Source organism: Equus caballus, chromosome 7, assembly GCF_041296265.1.
Source record: "Equus caballus isolate H_3958 breed thoroughbred chromosome 7, TB-T2T, whole genome shotgun sequence".
In the NCBI taxonomy this organism is placed as follows: Eukaryota; Metazoa; Chordata; class Mammalia; order Perissodactyla; family Equidae; genus Equus; species Equus caballus.
Window position 1 is genome coordinate 34,549,149 of NC_091690.1, and position 13,878 is coordinate 34,563,026.

General features: G+C 43.9%; 1 protein-coding gene and 1 long non-coding RNA gene across 5 annotated transcripts in view; one reads left to right on the plus strand and one right to left on the minus strand.

The window, feature by feature from the left end:
* LOC111774242 (uncharacterized) overlaps window positions 1-13,878 on the minus strand; it is a 22,674-nt gene continuing 8,796 nt past the window's right edge. Inside the window, exon 4 of the long non-coding RNA XR_002809112.2 lies at window positions 1-173. This is a non-coding gene — a long non-coding RNA (uncharacterized lncRNA). The remainder of the gene's footprint in view (window positions 174-13,878) is intronic.
* EI24 (EI24 autophagy associated transmembrane protein) overlaps window positions 6,314-13,878 on the plus strand; it is an 11,457-nt gene continuing 3,892 nt past the window's right edge. The window contains exons 1-8 of one of the 4 annotated variants that reach the window (XM_023645086.2): window positions 6,314-6,478; window positions 9,460-9,572; window positions 10,538-10,683; window positions 11,267-11,327; window positions 12,196-12,262; window positions 12,790-12,914; window positions 13,230-13,349; window positions 13,700-13,811. In XM_023645086.2, the coding sequence (XP_023500854.1) occupies window positions 9,531-9,572; window positions 10,538-10,683; window positions 11,267-11,327; window positions 12,196-12,262; window positions 12,790-12,914; window positions 13,230-13,349; window positions 13,700-13,811 (673 nt within the window). In that variant the 5' untranslated portion in view covers window positions 6,314-6,478; window positions 9,460-9,530. Of the gene's footprint in view, window positions 6,479-6,638; window positions 6,859-9,459; window positions 9,573-10,537; window positions 10,684-11,266; window positions 11,328-12,195; window positions 12,263-12,789; window positions 12,915-13,229; window positions 13,350-13,699; window positions 13,812-13,878 lie in introns of those variants that run through there. The other 3 variants (XR_002809111.2, XM_023645087.2, XR_011440543.1) reach the window with 3 other exon arrangements.

Sequence of the window (13,878 nt, forward strand, 5' to 3'; positions counted from 1 at the left end):
TTACAATTTAACACAATAAATTCTTTGATAAGGGAAATTCAGAATGCTCCAGGAGCTCGAAGGAGGAGCAGGGAGGTGGCTGGGGAGGGTTCCACAGAGGAGGTGATGAATGAGGACTCAGCCAGGAGAAAAGTACAGGTGTAGAGGGAGCAGAGGGAATGCCAGATGAAGACCTGGAAGAAAGAGAAACAGTGGCGTGTTTTAGAAACTATGAGATTGTGGGGACCTGGAATTGGCCACCCCAAGATATGTCTCCTTGGTATCAGGATTATTTGAGGCTGATTGCTTTTGATAAACTGGGACAGGCAAGGAGGCTCTGAGGAATGGAACTTGCCCTTTGTTAGGACACATTTACATTTGTAAGGTAAATCTCTATCTGTAAAAGCTGCCTCCCTCTCTGTACCAGGAAGAAGAAAGGAGATGACCTTCTCTCTAAAAACTCTTAATCAATACCAAAGGCAAGGACTTAAATCTGCATTTTATTGTGCTTCTCTGGTAACGTCCTGTAACTGACTTCCCTCCCCCTCCCAACATTGGCATTCCTTAAGGATTAAGCATCTTTCCTTAGGCTAGGAACTGATTGCTGAGCTCACCTGTGACCGCCCAGCTCCAGACAATCGACTTGCCTCCGGCTACGCCCTCTGAGACAGCAGACCACTACCTGCTGTGTCCATCAAGCGCTGTGCTGATGGGGCAATCTTGTGACTATTGTGGGAGGGACATTTCAATCACATGTGAAACACCCCTGTTTGGGGGTATATAACCACTCTGTGTACCCCACTTCTTCGGTGTCCTTTCTTCCTTCGGGAAGAAAGGCCCGAGGCCATGGTTCCTCATAAAGCTTTGTTTAATTTTCTCTTGCTATTCTGTCTCATGTGAATTTAATTCGTTCTCCAGCCAGATGAACCCCCATTTGGGGAGAGGAAATGTCCTCCTCCCCTACAAGATTGACTTACAGAGTATAGAGAAGCACGTGGTGAGGGAGGTATGCAGGCACATATCCCCAGAGCCCTTATAAACCATAATAAAGATAAAGAGTTTAGGCTTTATTCTGATGGGAATGGGGGCCACTGAAGGTTCTCAGGCAGGGAGAAGAATAATCAGATTTCCATTTTCTAAGCTCTCTCTGTCTATTGTGTGGGGAATGGATCAGAGGAGGCTGCCTGGAGGCAGGCAGACTTTTGCGATAATTTAGGGGGGAGATGGTAGCAGTAGAGACGGAATCAAGGGGATGGATGTGAGGGTTTTTAGGGGGTAGAATCAAAACTGCTTGGTGATTGATTGAATCTGGGAGGTAAAGAAGCAGACAAGTAGGACTTGGTCACATTTGCAGCCACACTCCTTCTATCTGTTCCTAGAACACACGAAGCAAGTGTTTGCCTTAGGGCTTGTACCTGCTTCCGTCAGCTAACTCCAGATCTTCACAGGGCCGGCTCCTTCTCTGCATCCACGTCTCAACACAAAGTCAGCTCCTCAAACATGCCTTCCCTTCCTACCCTTCAAACAGCCAACAGCAGCCCCCCTACCAGCCGTTCTCTATGATGTTTCCATGGGTTTTTTCCCCCTATCATTTATCACTATCTTACTTTATTCTATTTTATCCTATCCTATCCTGGCTATCTACTTAAATGTGAACACCATTAAAGCAGACATCTTGTCTGTCTTGTTTACCACTACATTCTATTATTTGAAAAGAGTCTGGCAAATAAAGGACACTCAATAAATAGGAAGTTCATCTCTTGCCGTTTCTCCTCCTATTCTAAGTTCCAGCCAGAAGGAACAAATCACAGCGCTCTAAATACGCTGGGTAGCTTTGCATGTGCTGCTTCCTCTGTGTAGAATTCCCTCCCCGCCCTTTCTTCTCTTTGCTAACTCCTCATTGTCCCCCAACACTTTGTTTTTATCACATTTCAATACCCTGTCTGTTTCCCCACTGGAAAGAAGGAAGTGGAGGGCATCATGTATTCCAAAGACCTAGCCAAGATAGATAGATAACAGACACTCAGTAAATGTTTATACGGATCACCTGGGAGCTTGTTAGAAATGCAGAATCTTGGCCCTCACCCCAGATGGAATGAATCAATCTGTGTTTAGCAAGGTCTCCAGGTGATTTGTCTTCCCATGAAAATTCAAGGAGCACTATTTTATTTCATTCTTTTATTTTTAAGATTTTCCTTTTTTTATTGAGACTCCAATGTGTGCTTTTGTTTTTTTTGAGGAAGATTAGCCCTGAGCTAACTAATGCCAGTCCTCCTCTTTTTGCTGAGGAAGACTGGCCCTGAGCTAACATCCGTGCCCATCTTCCTCTATATTATATGTGGGACGCCTACCACAGCATGGCGTGCCAAGTGGTGCCATGTCCACACCCGGGATCCGAACCCGCGAACCCTGGGCCGCCCAGAAGCTGAACGTGTGAACTTAACCACTGCGCCACTGGGCTGGCCCCTATTTTATTCTTTTTTAAAGATTTTAGTTTTTTTTCTTTTTCTCCCCAAAGCCCCCCAGTACATAGTTGTATATTTTTAGTTGTGGGTCCTTCTAGTTGTGGCATGTGGGATGCTGCCTCAGCGTGGCTTGATGAGTGGTGCCATGTCTGTGCCCAGGATTGGAACCAGCGAAATCCTGGGCTGCCGAAGTGGGGCCACAGGGCGGCCCCAAGGAGCACTATTTTAATGACAATAATATTCAGCCTAAGTGTAACTGGGAGGCCTTGTAGTGATCTATAAGGCAAGTGTAGGGGAGGAGGACATTTCCTCTCCCCAAGTGGGGGTTCATCTGGCTGGAGAACGAATTAAATTCACATGAGACAGAATAGCAAGAGAAAATTAAACAAAGCCTTATGAGGAACCATGGCCCGGGGCCTTTCTTCCCGAAGGAAGAAAGGGCACCGAAGAAGTGGGGTACACAGAGTGGTTATATACCCCCAAACAGGGGTGTTTCACATGTGATTGAAATGTCCCTCCCACAATAGTCACAAGATTGCCCTGTCAGCACAGTGCTTGATGGACACAGCAGGTAGTGGTCTGCTGTCTCAGAGGGCGTAGCCGGAGGCAAGTCGATTGTCTGGAGCTGGGCGGTCACAGGTGAGAGCAGCAATCAGTTCCTAGCCTAAAGAAAGATGCTTAATCCTTAAAGAAATGCCAACCTTGGGAGGGGGAGGGAAGTCAGTTACAGGAGGTTACCAGACTAGCACAATAAAATGCAGATTTAAGTCCTTGCCTTTGGTATTGACTAAGAGTTTCTAGAGAGAAGGTCATTCCCTTTCTTCCTGGTACAGAGAGGCACCTTTTACAGATAGAGATTTACCTAACAAATGTAAATGTGTCCTAAGGAAGGGCAAGTTCCATTCCTCAGAGCCTCCTTCCCTGTCCCAGTTTATCAAAAGCAATCAGCCTCAAAAATCCTGATGCCAAAGAGACATATCTTGCGGTGGCCAATTCCAGGTCCCCACACAAGGCAGGTATGGTAAAGAAAAGCGCATGGCACTGGGAATCCGACAAACCTGATTGGAATTTTTTATCAGTTATAACACTTAAACAGTTGTTGTGAAATAATAAATATGAAAGGCTTGGTACCTGATGCGGGGTCGGTGAGCCGACGAGTCGAAAGAAAGATTTCTTTGACTCTTAAGATCTGGCAGTAGTGCTCTTTTATTTAGAGAGTAGAATAGCATGGGGACAGGACCCATGGGCAGTCAGAGTTTCTGCTGCTGCTGCAAATTTGGGTGGAGAGTAAGGCTAAATTTAAGGCATAGGTATGTGAGTTATCTCTTTACAAGACAAAGAATATGTAAAAAAGTTAAAGGGGTATCAGTGCCCGTAGGGTCTGGCCATTTGGCGGTCCCACAACTTTCAGATAAGAATCAAACCGGATTGAGTAAATGGCAGAAGTCACCGCTTGAATTTTATCCTCAGCTAAAGACAAAGGAGGATTTGTGTGTGTGTGTGGGGGGGGTCAGTTACATGAGATGCCAGACAGTAACCAAATTAAGTTCTTCCCTCTGGCATTGATTAAGAGCTTCTAGAGATAAGACCATCCCCCCTTCTTCCTGGCACAGAGAGGGAGGCATCTTCACTGATAGAGGTTTCCCTTAGAAATGTAAATATTTCCCAACAAAGGGGCAAACAAATTCCACTCCTTGGAGCCTGAATCTCATCTGTAGTTTTAAAAGTAACCAGCCTAAAAATCCTCATCAGTACCTACTTAATAAATCGTAGTATCTCTCTCCTCTGGAAGATTCCAAGGCTGATAACTAGGAGATCCAGCCTCTAGATCGGGTATTGTCACCAATTCACTAAATCATGGAACCACAAAATCAGAAGGGATTTTCATATAGATACCATTTATTTTAGCAACCTTGGGTTTTAGATCTAGAAACTAAGGCTCATAGCTAGGCTAGAGATCAAGTTTTCGGAGTTCAGTGCTCTGCCACACAGCTTCCTCATTTGTGAAATTAGGAAAATAATACCCTCTCCTATTTGTCTCACAGGTGACACCTAACTTTCATAAGGGCGTGAGAGCTCTTTAAAAATGCAAGGTATCATTATTATTGTTTTTTCCTAAAGATAGGCACTGAGCTGCCATCTGTTGCCAATCTTTATTTATTTTTATTTTCTTCTTCTCCCCAAAGCCCCCCAGTACATAGTTGTACATTCTTGTTGTAAGTCCTTCTGGTTGTGCTATGTGGGATGCTGTCTCTCCATGGCTTGATGAACGGTACCATGTCTGTGCCCAGGATCCAAACCTGCGAAACCCTGGGCCACCGAACCGTGCGACCTTGACCACTCAGCCATAGGGCTGGCCCCTATTACTGCTTTTTCATTCTAGGTTGTATTATACATGTTGGGATTTGTAAGATTTCCCTCCATCAAGAAAGTTAGAGTAGACTAATGCTTACTAAATTCTTTCTAAATTCACACTTTTGAGAAAGGGTAGAATTTGGAGGAATTGTTACTATTGTAATTTATAATTACAATAATCAGTTTATCATTAAATCACTTAAATCTCTTTATAATGATATCTAAGCCTCAGCAGATGGATTGCTTATTTTAATCAAAATAAAATTCCAAAAGAAATAAAAATCTTTTCTATGTAATAAACAGTTGAAGAGATTTATTCATATCTGGCAAAAGGAAAGTTTAGGAGTGTTCTCTTTGTAATAACTTTAGTGGTGGAGTAAATAAAGCAATAGATCTATGCGAAAAGGAAACATGAGTGGGTATTTCTAGATCTGTTCTCTCTGAAAATGAGATTATTGCCCACCGCTGAAACAAATGAGAAAAAAGATTCTTCCCCCACCCCCCAAAGGAGTTTACAAATAGAAATCCTAGGTTGGCCCTTTACTTCAGGGTTTCTATTACGAGTGCTTTATTCTCTTCTCCGACCTTGTAAGTTTCAACATCGAGTCCTCTTAAAGAGAAGGTAAGGTTTCCGCGGGCTCAGTGTAGAGAGCTAGTTTATTCTGGAACGGGGCTGGAAGTTGGGCCAGGTAGAAAGGTGAACACCTAACTGAAGGAGAGTCAGGAGGCCTGGGTATTTGTTCTGCCACTGACCTTGAATAAGTCACTTGACATCTGGGCTTCCTCACAAATCCGAGATTGCATCTAGCCGTACAAATTTGCTTGTATAGGTGGCCCTAGCAGTAGCAGCGCTAAGCACAGCTAGGAAGGAAAATAGGAAGGGGGGGGGGGGGGCAAAGGAAGTGGGGAAAAAAAAGAAGAAATGGGGAGACATCTAAGAGGTTAGGACCAGGGGAGAACAAGGTTATAGGTGAGGCTTGATGGTTCCCTGCCTAGGAATTGCCAGCCCTGGGGCAGAAACGGAAGGGTGGGGCTGGACATGAAAACAGTTTCATTCCTACTTACTTTACCGTTTTTATCTCAATCATCACTTTGACTTCAGAGTACACACCTAATGCAGCCGAATTGCTTGGAGGCTTGTCCTACTCTTAAATCATTTTGAGTGAAGCTTGACTTAAACCCATCATTGCTCAGTACCCTTTCGTTACACAAAACCTCCAAGTAAACCCAGGTGACCTCTGTATTTTATCGTTCCGCTGTCAGCTTTCACAGGATTTTAGCAGGAGAACCAAACCCGCAGAAGTAAATGGGAAAGGGCAACGATCAGGATATCGGATCAGGGACGCGGTCGGGGAAGCTCTCCCGGGCGTCGCAGGACTCGGCGTCCTGCAGGACGTGCGGGGCGGCGCGGCCGGACTGCATTTCCCAGGCTCCGTCGCCCCACGTGGCCCCGCCCCCTCCGCCGCTGCGGTCCCGCCCCCCTCGCCCCGGACTGCTCGGATCTGGGCTGGCCCGACTTCCCAGCGGCCCCGTGCGGCCCGGGCATGCCCAGTACGGGCGCGGTGGCCCCGGCCCTGGAAGCGCCCGGGTGGGAGCGGGCGGAGGGGCGCGGAGGAGCCGTGCGGGCCCGCAGTGGGCGAGGGGCTGCCGCGCCGGATCCGCGGCGGCGGAGCTGCCGGGTAGGTGCAGGCGCGGGCGAGCCAGGGCATTGACGTCCCGCACCCGGCGCGCGGCAGGGGCCCTGGGCAGCAGGGCTGGTGAGGGCGTGTGAGGGCAGGCAGGGCCGGAGCGCGGAGGCGTGTGGTTCCCGGCAGGGGCTTCGGGAGGGGGGCTGCTGGCGGGGCGGGGCAGGGCCGGGCCGGGCCGGGGTGCGGGACTCTGCCCCAGGTGCGGCGCGGCTATCTTTAGCTCTCCATGCGATCGCGGGTGGGCGTGCTCCGCACCTGTGCACAGCTGTGGTTGCGGAGGCAGACTAGTTTCCGGTCGAAATTGTCAAGGAGCTGCGAAGGAGACCGGTCCAAGCGGACACACGTGCTCGGAGGCAGTCCGTGGAGGCCCGGTGAGAAGTGAGGATGCTTCCCTTTGCTGTACCTAGAGTAGGATATGACGGCTTCCTGCTTTCTGGATTTGGGTTTACTGACTTAGAAATGAAAGTACGTGACTGTGCCTCCGAAGGTGCTTACTAAGTTCTAATGACTGTTAGGAATTTAATGGCCAGCTGTATTCCCAGGTCTAAGAGAAGGTATTTGTCCATGGGATGCTCGGGTTAAACAAAAATGCTCATTGCAAAGCTTGAGTAAGAAGTCCCTGCTGAAGGTTAGAACGCCAGGGTTTTGAAGTTCGCTGTAGCCTTTCACTTGCTGTGTTCTTGGGCAGGCCGTTTAACCTGGAGACTCTGTTTCTCCATCTGTATAATAATGTGAACCAGATGCACCTTATTTCCTTCCAGCTCAATTGTACTCTCCTCCCTTTTATTTTCTGGTACCCTTTTATTCGGTCTCTGTGTGGTCTTAAATTGTGGCAAGTTACTTTTCTCCATGCCTCAGCTTTTTGTCAAATCGGACAAGCCTCTCCGTATACAATTGAAATGACTTGGTCCTTCAAAGGCCGTTGTTGGTCAGTAGGTAATCTGCCACTTGGTATGTGCAGAAGCCAGGTGTTCATGGCCACGGTTCAGATACCACAGCTGTTCTTCTGGACTAGGACTGACATGCTTCAAGCTCCCTGTCAGTGCTCTGTGAGAAATCCACACTAAGTAATGGGCTTCCTTAAACTTCCAAGGTAGCTCATTCTTTAGGGGGATTATGTTTATGTAGAAGTTGTGATTTTAATGTTAGTGCATTTTATACCAAACTGTGAAGAAGTTTTACACCTTTAATTTATGGATGAGGATGTAGGTGGTTAAGAGTGAATCCATGATGGTCTTTACAGATGAAGTGTCTTGTGTGTCGCTGAGCATTTACTGTTCACCTGGCACGGAGTTATCCTCTCTCTCTGAGGTATTTTTTTGTTTTTAAGGGGGAATATTAGCAGAAATATCTTACCTTAGAAACTTCTCTACCTGAGATGAGTTCATTTGTATAGGATGTGACCTAAGGAGCTGATGGTACCTGTAGTGTGGTGCAAGTTGTCTTCCTACTGCTGTATTCCCTGCTCTTCCAGTCCTGGGTGGCAGTAGTCCAGTCGGGTCAGTGAGGTAGTTTGGTGAAGTAGTTATAGGTCAGGGGAATGTGTGCTTATGTTTTGAAATTTGAGGCTTATACAAGCTGCCTGTGAAATTCTGTCATTGTGGTCTAAAATTGAGAATACCCTTGATTGGTTTAGTCAGGTTTAAGAACTTTAGAATCCCAAGTTCTTAGTAAAATTTTTGAAAATGGGTTTTCCATTCACCTTAAAGACATTAAATGGGAGCATAGTATTTTAAGAATATTTATACACAGGAACTTGCAAGTTGTTAATTTTTGAAGTTAAATTTCTCATTCCCCTGAGGAATCAATAACATGGGAAAGCCGAAGTGTTTTAAAGAATATTTATACAAATGAACTTTTTTTGGCCTAGTTTGAAATTTGTTTCTTGTATGTATACATTTAAAGGTGGAAAACATAGGAAGGCCTGTTGGGAGGTCTTGGTGGCAGTTTCACATCATACCTTTAACCTAACTGTGTGCTGGAGGGCCCTGTGTGTGAAGTGCATATTTAGTAATTTTTGTTAGAGCTTTCATCTTGTTCGTATTTTCATTCAAGTGTTTGAGGTAATACATCAAGCATAAACATTGTTTAAGAGGATATTGAAATGTGGTTATCACCCATCTCCAAATCCTCAAAAGTACTTGGAATGTATAGGAGGGATAATTAGGGACATCAAGGCCTGGAGAGGAGACCACTGGTTCAAGAGCATGTTTACCTCATGTCCAAGGGAAAGGGTGGTAAGTGGTTAAAGAAAAAAAAAAAAAACCCAAAAACCTTGTGGATTTCAGGTTTCAGCAGCTGCAGGTATAATCTCATGTAGGTCACTGTGCTAATATCTACCTAAGTGCTAGAACCTGCTGCACTCCTGTTAGAGGTGTAAGTACGTGGAAAAATGTCATGTAGTAAGTCCATGAAGTACAGATCTTCAGCCTACAGTGAGGTTACAGCCTGAGAAACCCATCGTAAACTGAAAATATCGTAAGCTGAAAATGCATCTAATACACCTAATTTACTGAACATCATAGCTTAGCCTAGCCTACCTTCAGGGTGCTCAGAGCACTTAACTTTAAACTTTGTAGCCTACAGTTGGGCAAAATCATCCAACACATTGTCTCTTTTTATAATAGTGTTGAATATCTTGTGTAATTTAATGGACACTGGACTGAAAGTGAAAAACTGAATGGTTGTAAGTGTATTGGTTGTAGCCCTTGTGGTCGTGTGGCTGACTGAGAGATCGGGCTCACTGCTGCTGCCGCCCTCCGGCATCATGAGAGAGTATTGTACTGCATATTGCTCGCCCGAGGAAAGATCAAAGTTCAAAACATGAAGTATGGTTTCTATTGCATGTGTGTTGTTTTTGCACCATCATAAAGTAGAAAAATGTAAGTCGAACCTTCCTAAGTGGGGACCGTCTGTAACTTATTTTTTAAGATAAATATTTTTTCCCCTCATTGTGCTCCATCTGTTTCCAGGTCCTTCATGATGAAAGATTTTGGGACGCTTCTCTGTCCTCTGTGTAGTTGGTAGTTGGGGTGGTGAAGAGATGGCTGACAGTGTCAAAACCTTTCTCCAGGACCTTGCCAGGGTAAGTACATCAAGTCATCTCTTGACCTGTTTGCTGACTAGGAAATCCTTTAGGTGTTTTTGGAATTTTTATCATATTTGTTGGGTTCTTCACATACAGGTTTTCATTCTGATCCACACCACTCAAGATAGGGATTACCCTGAATCTTGCTGAGATGTGGCAGACCCATCTAGTGAGTGTCTGTAGAATTGGAACCCTGGTTAGCTTGGCTCCAGAGCCTTTTTTTTTTTTTTTTTGACTTTTTAATTTTGGAATAATTTTAGACTTAAAGAAAAGTTGCAGGATAGTACAGAGAATTCCCCTACGTTCTTCACCAGGTTCCCCTAATGTTTAACATCTTATGTAACCATGGTACATTGGTCAAAACTCAGCAGTGAACATTGGCACAGCACTATTACATAAACTACTTCATTTGGATTTACATTACAGAACCTATCTTTTTTCCCCCCCATTCTACAAGGTGCAGATGATGATGCTCTAGGAAAGTGTCCCATAAAGATCTGTTTAGGACCTAGTCACCCAAGTTACCAGTAGCACAAAATTCCATGATAATGGGTTTTTGAGGTCTCATGCCCTAGTTGTAGCCCCTGTAGCTGTATTCCCAGGAGCAGGAGAGAGGCCAGCTCTGATGGGGATGTACGTGTGGGCTTCCTTCCTGAATGGGAGTGTTTAAAAGTTTATTACATTTGAGTAAAAGAGGGAGACCTACTCTTAAGTGATTCTGAAAAAAATATATAAATAAATGGGGCAAAATATTAATCTGGTGAATCTGGAGAAAGGCTATTTGAAAGTTCTCCATTCTGCAGCTCTTTTGTATATTGGGAAGTTTTTCAAAATAAAAAAATTAAGCCATGTAGGAAAGTAAGTACAATGGTTTCCTCTGTTATTTCACTTCACTGTATGTAACTTTGGAAAGGCTTCTCTGATCCATAATCTTTTTTTAAAAATAATACCCTTGTCTATAGGGAATCAAAGACTCCATCTGGGGAATTTGTACCATCTCAAAGCTAGATGCTCGAATTCAGCAAAAGAGAGAGGAGCAGCGTCGAAGAAGGGCAAGTAGTGTCCTGGCACAGAGGAGAGCCCAGAGCATAGAGAGGAAGCAAGAGAGGTAAGGAGTGGAGGCTGACGTCAGGAGAGGTCTGAGCGCCCTTCTGGAAGGCACTTCAAGAGATGATTGATCTTTAGTATAGAATTAAAGCCCTACATAGTGACTTGAAGTTCCAGTACCCCATTATTTGTTTTTTGTACTTTTTCCCAAAAAAATGTTATAGGTGATTTTTTTCCCCCCACAGTGAATTGAACTAGGGTCTAGCAATAATCCTTGCTCAAGATATCATGATGTTTAAAAAAAAAAATCAGAATGGTGAATAGAGGACCACAAAAAAAATTATTTGGATTGACAGGTACTTCTGGGAGAGCCTATGTGGATTTATTCATTGATAGAAGAACTTCAGACATTCTCTTTTAATCTTCTCCAATCTTGGATTTTAGAAAATACATTTTTTCCTTTTTAAGAAAAGCTGCTTCTCTAGAAATATTTTAGCCTTTTCTCATTAACTGACATTAGGAGAACAGTAGGTACTGGAAAAATAATATGGTAACAACAAAAGATATAAAATGGAGAGCTAGTGAATGACAATATGGAAATAACCTATATGCCTTATAAGCTAAAAATGCGTGGTCTTTTCCAGTGAGCCACGTATCGTTAGTAGAATTTTCCAGTGCTGTGCTTGGAATGGTGGAGTATTCTGGGTAAGTTGTTTTTCCTCGAATTCCAAGTACCTTACAAACATCTTCAGATTGTTGCTATATTAATGATACTCAAATGTTTTCTTGAAATTTAGACAAGTAGCTTTCACCTGCTGATAAATGCTTAAGACCATAACTCAGGATTCTGTGCACTTGTAGTGATTTTATTCCCACTCAAAGAACTCTTGTATGCAAGTGTCATGGATAGCCCTGAATATACACTTGTATTTTTTAGAAAAATGACTCGTTCACAAGTTTTAATGTTGTTAGAGGTAACAGTTTCTCTTCACATTGTCTGGACGTTTTGGCCAGGAGCAACAATGGGGGATCAGAGGGGCAGGGCAGATGGTCAAGGGCAAGGTTCTCCCTGCATCTGGTCATGTCAGTCTACTAGAACTGATTACTGTTGAAACTCAGACTTGGAAAGATTGCCTGCCATTGACTGGGAACCAACATGGGCTAAAGTGAAATTTGCCTACTTTGAAGGGCAGGTAGTTAAATATATTTCCTTTGACTTGGAATTCAATACAATTCAATTTGTCTTAATCTAAGTATTTCATAGATGTTTTCAGATGTTAGCTTTAATTAATAAAATATTACTATGTACTTAGTATATGCCTGTATTTTGGCCTGAATACTATTTTAAATGTTCTTCTGTGCCCCCCAAAGTTTCACTGTTTTTATGGGCTGCGTCAGGTTTGTATCTCTTAGCAGGAGTATTGGGAAGTACAAATGGGTCCAATTTTGGTGCCTCTTCAGGCCTCCAAATTTATCAAAGGCACCTCCCTCTGGAAAATAATTACACTGAAACTTAGAACTCCTGTTTTAAAGAAGGGCTTTTAATGTTTACCTTATTGCTTCTTTCCTTTAGTTCAGTCTTCTCTTGTTTTATCGAGTGTTTATTCCTGTGCTTCAGTCAGTAACAGCCCAAATTATTGGTAAGTATATACATTGCTCCGTGCTGTCTGGTGGGATGGGAGTGGGAGATGTTTTCCTGTCTCTCTCAGTTGGTTGAACAAATCTATGAACCAGGAGCTTTAGATATTTTTAACTCAAACCTCTTAGCTCTTTGAATGGGTACCGTTATCGATATTATTTTATGGATGAAGGAATGAAAGTTAGCTACCCAGGTTATAAACCATTGGTAAGTGGCCAAGCCGGGATTTAAACCCAGGTGGTTTCCTACATATGGTGTGGTGTTAGTCCTGTGACGTCTCAGTCACCACCAGGTAAGCAGGTTTGTCTCGAGGTAAGCAGCACATATCTCTGAATTGGAGTTGTGGCCAGAATTGGTGTGTCTTTGAAGAACGGGACGATCTGAAATAGGCATAATGATGTGCTGGTAGGAAACAAAGATGTATGTGTGTCAGGGGTGGGGAACAGTAGTCACAAACTAGGGGTTCCATATTTGGTCTTGTGGTTTTCCATTTCTCCAGTTAAACTATCAACTCTTCCCCTTTCATAGGTGATCCATCACTACATGGAGATGTTTGGTCTTGGCTGGAATTCTTCCTCACGTCAATTTTCAGTGCTCTTTGGGTGCTCCCCCTGTTTGTGCTTAGCAAAGTTGTGAATGCCATCTGGTTTCAGGTAGGTCCAGGGCGGAATGGCGTCTGGGTCCTATAGCATGATGGGTTGATAAGTGGCAGGTTTCAGCTGTGAAGTTAGTGGCCATGTAGGGAGCAATTTCACAGCCTTAACCTTCCTTGGTTAAGCAGCCAGTGAGTGACCTTTGTGTTCTTTTAAAATGGAATTATTGTCTCAGGTCACTGGAGCATCTTATTGTCAGGTGTCTGGGGGCTTTTCTCACCTGACAGGTCTAATGGCAGATCATTGGCCTTAGTTTTGGGATGGATATGGAAGTCATTTAATTCGTGTTTTGGTGAGCTACTTTCTCTATTACAGGACATAGCTGATCTGGCATTTGAGGTATCGGGGAGGAAGCCTCACCCATTCCCTAGTGTTAGCAAAATAATTGCTGACATGCTCTTCAACCTTTTGCTGCAGGCTCTTTTCCTCATTCAGGTGAGACTGGCCTTCTGGGCACATGGGCAGATAAAAAAAAAAAAAAAGCTCACTAGAGGGAGCTTCACAAAGACAGAGTATTGCATTTATACTGGGGCAGATATGCTTTGTGGGAGGTAATGATTTTTAAATCATTTTTTCACAGAAACTAGAGAATTTAAAAATCATAAAATGATAAGAAACATGAATTTTCTGCCCTTCCCTGCCACCCTGGGCATTCTCCACTCTTCTGCTGTTCAGAAACTTGAAGCAACTATGAGGTTATCAGGGCAGAGGGTGATGGCCCAGAGTGTCAGGTGAATAGTCTCGGAAGCTTTGGAATTAAGATTTTTTCCGTATTTGTTCTTCAGGGGATGTTTGTGAGTCTCTTTCCCATCCATCTTGTTGGTCAGCTGGTTAGTCTCCTGCATATGTCCCTTCTCTACTCACTATACTGCTTCGAATATCGATGGTTTAATAAAGGTAAGTCTATCTAAAGAAACTCAGAACTTGGAGACCTGGTTTGGAAATGCAGCTGCTAAGCAGACTT